At 43.2% G+C, this 5,923-nt stretch overlaps 1 protein-coding gene across 1 annotated transcript; it reads right to left on the bottom strand.

Moving 5' to 3' along the window:
• Nucleotides 1-1,095: 1,095 nt before the first annotated feature.
• LOC125108997 (lithostathine-like) lies at nucleotides 1,096-3,499 on the bottom strand. The gene is made up of 5 exons (XM_047745542.1): nucleotides 3,404-3,499; nucleotides 2,734-2,852; nucleotides 2,386-2,523; nucleotides 1,663-1,789; nucleotides 1,096-1,385 (listed from the first exon to the last, which is right to left on the bottom strand). Exons 1-5 carry the CDS (start codon nucleotides 3,480-3,482, stop codon nucleotides 1,318-1,320), a joined length of 531 nt encoding a protein of 176 aa, XP_047601498.1. The 5' UTR covers nucleotides 3,483-3,499; the 3' UTR covers nucleotides 1,096-1,317.
• Between the last annotated feature and the right edge of the window lie 2,424 nt (nucleotides 3,500-5,923).

The raw sequence follows: 5,923 nt of genomic DNA, 5'->3' as shown, positions 1-5,923 counted from the left end.
TGTTAACCAAATCAGAAGAGACCACAAATCGTGGGGAGGAGGAAGAGGGTAAAAAGAAGTTCAAAAAATTTTTTTAAAAAAAGAAAATATATATATTAGACTGGTGAAGAGAACAGAGCTACCCAAAATTTGGGAGTATTTTGGTCTCTCAGAAGAAACTACCTCCCAAAATGTTAAAGAAAGAAAGAAATATATATATATATTTCTTCTCTCTCTATATATATTTACATACACACACACACACACATAGAATAAGGGTAAACACAATGAAGGGATGGAATATGACTGTAAAGATGAAAATTTAAAAAAAATTCTAAAAACAGAGTTGATAAGTTGGTTTGGAAAAGAAAGAAAAGAAAGTGGAGAGAATTTACCCAGGATGGAGACTAGAACAAACCCTATGCTAGATTTCAGGTATATTTTGATCTATTAGAAGAAACTGTATCCCAAAATTTTTAGAAGAAAAAACACTTTCAGAAAGTGGTTGATTTTCTGTTTCTAGAATTGTTGCTCTTCTCTTCGATCTCCTGTTGGATTTGTAGGTGTTTGGAATGGTTTGATAACTATCAGCTGATCTTCTGCTACCTAATGTCATCCCAGCCTGCTATTCCTCTGCCATCTTGACTCCTCTGCCCAAAAATGTTACAATAATTTGATAGATCACTCATATGTCTGTCAAAACTGACAAAAAATTAGGTCTACATTTTGGTTATCTGTATTATCAATTTAATTTTTAGACTTATGTGTAGTCTAGTTTTCAAAAATTAATGAAACCTGTTCATTTTCCTTCACTCTGATAATTTAGGAAGAACTGTTCTAAAAATCATCTGAACCTCTAGACTGGTTGTATCATACCATCAGAGACCTGGAGGAGTTTGTGCATAGCAAAATGTGTGCACAATGTGCACAACCCAAATCCTACCTGAACAGTATTGAAACACCCCATCACTAACATGCTGGTAGCAATGCAAATTAAGTTAATATTCCAGAAACTAGGGTGAAAATGTGCAAAAAGAAGACCCACAGAATCTCCCCCCCAACCACTTCCTCCTCCTTAGAGTTTTTCTTTGAGTCAGAAGCACACAAGAGAGGCAATTACAGACTAAATCTCTTTATTTTTTAATTTTGACATTTGGAAGTTAAATTATGGAAAACACAGAGGGGTTTGAAATGGGGCTGAGAAGTAGGGAAGGTCATCATGAGGTGGTCAAGTTTAGAGGTATAGGAGAATATTTTCTTTGGGGGTAGAATTTACACTTGGTCCCAAGTCCATGATGAGCTGCATGCAAAACTCTGGCTCCCAACATCTCTTCAGACCTAGCCCTTGAACTTGCAGATGTAGGGTAGCCTTGTAGTGCAGCTGTAATCTTTCCATCTCAGATATCCTAGAGAGAAAAAGGAGCTCAGGTAGATGTAGCTGGTGGAGCTCTTGAACCCAAGGGAGAGGCATCCCAGATTCTGGCCTAGGATCCAAAGCCTCTCTCATTCTCCCCAGTATCCACCAGAGGAAGGAGACTCAAAGAAAGGAGAGATGAAAGGGATGCGGGAAGACAAACCAATACTACATTTCTTGCTCAGGAGGATTCTCTGAAGGTCATGCCGAGAAATGGGGAAAAAGAGGATGGAAAATTCTGGGCAGGAAGTAGCTCCTCTGTTACATACCTGTGTTACTTGACACACTCCCACAATAGCCAGGGTTTGCAATAGTGGAGGGGTCTCTCTCCCAGGCAAGGTAATTCAGCAGATCACCGCTACTCCACTCCCATCCAGCTGCATTGGGCTCATAGCCCTATAGAAGATAGAGTGTGGTGAGGGTGAATGGCCATCAGAGTTCTCCTGGCATGAACCCCTCCCCAGCATCACCAAATTTGCTCTCTCATCTAGATGCTGCCCTGGAGCCAGAGCTCTCCTCTGGGAAACTCTTCCTAACTCTCTGCTCTTATTAGCAGATTCCCAAACCAGTAATGACAAAGACCTACAGAACCACCCAGAGTAACACGTTCCTGACTGAACAGCAATTAGTGGTGCATTTGTAGTTACTCCCTCAAACCCAAAGACAGTGTCTGTTCTATAGAACAAAAAAAATGGATCCTATCTTCACATAGGATTCCCTCAACACAATATGTGCAGCCTCTGTGAAGTTCAGTAAACTGAAGTATAAGGCCTCACGTGCAAATTGTGTACAAGTGTGACGGGAGGCAGATCAGCTTCAGCTGGAGACAAGGGATTTGCACAGAACTCAGCTGTTGAGTTGATGCAAAGCCCTCCCTTTCCCCCTCATGATCTCTGAGCTCCAGGGCTCTTTAGGGACAGGTACACGGGACAGGGAGTGGGCCTGGGGGGTAATAGCAGCCTGAGAGTTACGAAGAGAAGATGAGTTCATACCTCTGTGGGGTCATGGAGCCCAATCCAGATATTTGAGTAGGTGTTCGCACTGTTCTTGATCAGGGAGGCCACAAAGGATGCCTCAGCCCCACTGAGCACAGACACAAGGTGTCCTGAGGGCCTCTTCTGGCAGGCCATCTGTGTGGGGAAGGGAGAGACTCAGAGGGAGCCTGAGACATCACTGGGTGGAGGGAAGAGCAGAGACAGGGGAGAAGGGTATATATGCAAAAGATGTGTGTGCTCAAGCTTGTGCTCAGGAAATTCTGGAAAATGGAACTGAACCCCCCCACACCCATGTCTTTAATGTACTCTCCCTTAAAACCCCTAACTGAAAATCCAAATACTCACATCAGCATCCACCCAGGATTTTGGTGTCATAAAGAAGGCATAGCAGTGGGAGGCATAAACCTTGGAGCCTTTGGGACAGCTGATCCGTGGAGCGGGCACATCATTCTGGGAGTCTTCACCTAGGGTGGAAGGAAACCAAAGAGAAGGAAGAAATAAATAGGAAAGTGGGGACCAAGGTAGGGAGGTGACCCAGGGGAATACTTATGAGGCCAGTGCTTGGGGAAGTGATGCCAAAGTCCTGACTGCCTCTCTCCATTGCCAATACTCTCAGGATTTCTGGATCTTGAACTGACCCCACTAAATGAGGAATCTTCTTTTCTTTCATCCTTCTCCTTCTAAGTCCAACCCTCCACTCTAGGCTGACCATTCTTGCACTGGGTCCTCATTTTCCTTCACTGTATCTCCTTACTGACCCTTCACACTTTTCCTCTTTCACCTATCAACAAAACTTAGAGTGCTAAGGCAAAATGGAAGTGACCTCCTTACAGTGCTAGAGGACCACTGGGATGCCTGCCACCCCTGGTTACCCTGGAGGAAGGAACGATGACAGACAAATTCTAGGCAATTTCTTTGTGTGGGGATGTATGCCACTATTACCATGGGAGTCTTCCTCTTCTTCTTGGCCCTCAGCATTCACAAGGCTCCCATCCTAGAAACAGTGAGAGCTCACCTTGGACCTGAGCCAGGAACATGAGGCAGGAAAGCAGCATCCAGGACATGCTGCGGAGGGCTGTAGGAGGCAGCATCATGTCCGGGATCTGAGGAAGCAATCAGAGATCACTAAGGAAAGCATGATTGGAGAGAGGGCATGCAGAGATGTCCCTCCTCTTCCTTGTCTTTCCATTGTTTAATCCCCTAGGAACAAATTGATCCCAGTGACATCTGTCCCCATGTATAGCTCTGGAAAGAACTGAAAAGTCTGTACGCTCTCCTACCCCATGAGAACTGCCAAGCCTGCCTGTGCTGAGTTCAGAGCTCCTCTGTGTCTGACAGCAATCCTCCTGTACCTTCCCCCCAATATGTAGAGTAGAATCCCTGCCATGAGGTCTCATCTTCTCTCAGGTTCTACTCACCTGTCTTGCAGGTATTTGCAATGGTTTGTCAGGTCAGAGAAGATTGGGTTTTTATAAGAAGATTTCAAGGAGGGGCCCTTGAAATGAGTAACAGGGTTGTTGAGGGGACAGGGGTCATGGGAAGTACTTGGCTTTGGTTCAAGCAGATTGCCACCACAGGGAGGAGTCTCTTCCCAGCAAAGTCTGGGAACTGCCGCAGATTTTTCTTCTTTCCTGTTAGCAGGTCAGCACTTTCCTGAGGAACAGGTGAAGTTTGTTCTTTCCCTGCCTCTTCTGTGTTAAGGGCTGTTGGCACAAATTGTAGTATTAAAAAGGGGGAACACCTAATGGAGTGATTCTATGGTTGATATCTCAAGAACTCCCTTCCATAGGCAAACATATGTATTTCTTTCTATCTTGTGTAATTAAATTAAATAATTTTGGATGATAGGTAGAGGCAAGTATGGCAATCACAAGTATCACAGGTCTCATAGGTAAGAGCATAGAAGGAACTAAAGGCAAGAGTGGGGATGATATTTCAGGGTTGCCTCTTAAACATGGTGGCTAATTTCAAAGAAAACTGAGAATCATCTGGGGATTCAATAGTTGAGCCAAGATACCATGGAAAAATCAGATGCTTAAACTTGCCTTGCTAGTTTCCTGAGAGATGGAACTTCCCGGATGGATAATTACAATGGAATAGAATAAGAGGCAATAAAGATTAGAGCATAAGAAGGATTAGAGTCAAATGATGCAGAACCAAAGGAAAAAAATGAGGATTAAAGAAGGGTCAGAGCACTATGGAGTATTATGCCTCCATCAGAAAGGATGAATACCCAACTTTTGTAGCAACATGGATGGGACTGGAAGAGATTATGCTGAGTGAAATAAGTCAAGCAGAGAGAGTCAATTATCATATGGTTTCACTTATTTTTGGAGCATAACAAATAGCATGGAGGACCTGGGGAGTTAGGAGAAGGCAGTTGGGGGAAGTTGGAAGGGGAGGTGAACAATGAGAGACTATGGACTCTGAAAAATAATCTGAAGGGTTTGAAGAGGTGGGGGGGTGGGAGGTTGGGGGAACCAGGTGGTGGGTATTAGAGAGGGCACGGACTGCATGGAGCACTGGGTGTGGTACAAAAACAATGAATACTGTTATGCTGAAAATAAAAAAAAAAAAAAAGAGAAGGGTCAGAGCAGGAACTGTATGAAATTGTAGACATCTTCCCACATTGCATCTGAGTTAGAAGTGCGACGTCAAGATGCTCACACCCCTGGGCTGCTAACAGCCTCCATTGCAAGACTATCATTTGGTTGTAGATGAAAATATATTTATTTATGTTACATTCTTACTGGGAATGGGTCCTATGTCATGTAGAGATACTGAGAAAAGTTCCTCCGTCAGGTTTATTTCTGAGTTGGCAATTTTGGCAATAGCGTGAAACCTGTGGCTCATACTGTGTGTTTCAGGTTTAGTCTGGCCAGTCCTGGACAAAGTTATCCTGGGATTTTCTACAGACCCTGACTCTCACAATAGGTTTTTAGGCCAGCTTGTGTGTAAGTGTCTATGGTAGGGATTGGTGATGAGCTCACGCAGTTAAGCTCATAATTAATTCATGTCCTCAGAATCTGAAGTCAGTAGAACTCACAAATAATCTAGTAAGAAATGTAGCTAACAGATTCTTTTGTTAAAAAGGAAAAAGAAAGCATTAGGCCGCAAAATACATACAAAAATATGTATATATTTTTGTATATAAATATGTACCTAAAGCCATAACTATAGTGAGAGCTCAGTGGAAATTTAAGTTTAAAAGTATAAAAAGTAATATATCATGCAAATATGGTGATTAAGATGATTGAGAAATAATCTTACTACATTAAAAGAATTACTTGAGGGCGCCTGGGTGGCTCAGTGGGTGAAAGCCTCTGCCTTCGGCTCAGGTCATGATCCCAGGTCCTGGGATCGAGCCCCGCATCGGGCTCTCTGCTCAGCAGGGAGCCTGCTTCCTCCTCTCTCTCTGCCTGCCTCTCTGCCTGCTTGTGATCTCTCTGTCAAATAAATAAATAAAATCTTAAAAAAAAAAAAAAAAAGAATTACTTGAGAAGAAGTGAATAACCGTAGTTACAAGTCTAGAAAG

The sequence above is a fragment of the Lutra lutra genome, chromosome 9, assembly GCF_902655055.1.
Source record: "Lutra lutra chromosome 9, mLutLut1.2, whole genome shotgun sequence".
NCBI classification, from domain to species: Eukaryota; Metazoa; Chordata; class Mammalia; order Carnivora; family Mustelidae; genus Lutra; species Lutra lutra.
Note: the sequence above shows the minus strand (reverse complement) of the source record. Positions and strands in the feature narration are given on the sequence as shown.

What these genes read in the sequence shown, in the direction of transcription:
- LOC125108997 (XM_047745542.1), bottom strand. Translation starts at nt 3,482, where the DNA reads ATGATGCTGCCTCCTACAGCCCTCCGCAGCATGTCCTGGATGCTGCTT. An exon ending in AATCCTGGGTGGATGCTGAT is followed by an intron (nt 2,524 to 2,733) that starts GTGAGTATTTGG and finishes TTCCCCACACAG; the next exon opens with ATGGCCTGCCAGAAGAGGCC. An exon ending in GGCTCCATGACCCCACAGAG is followed by an intron (nt 1,790 to 2,385) that starts GTATGAACTCAT and finishes TATCTTCTATAG; the next exon opens with GGCTATGAGCCCAATGCAGC.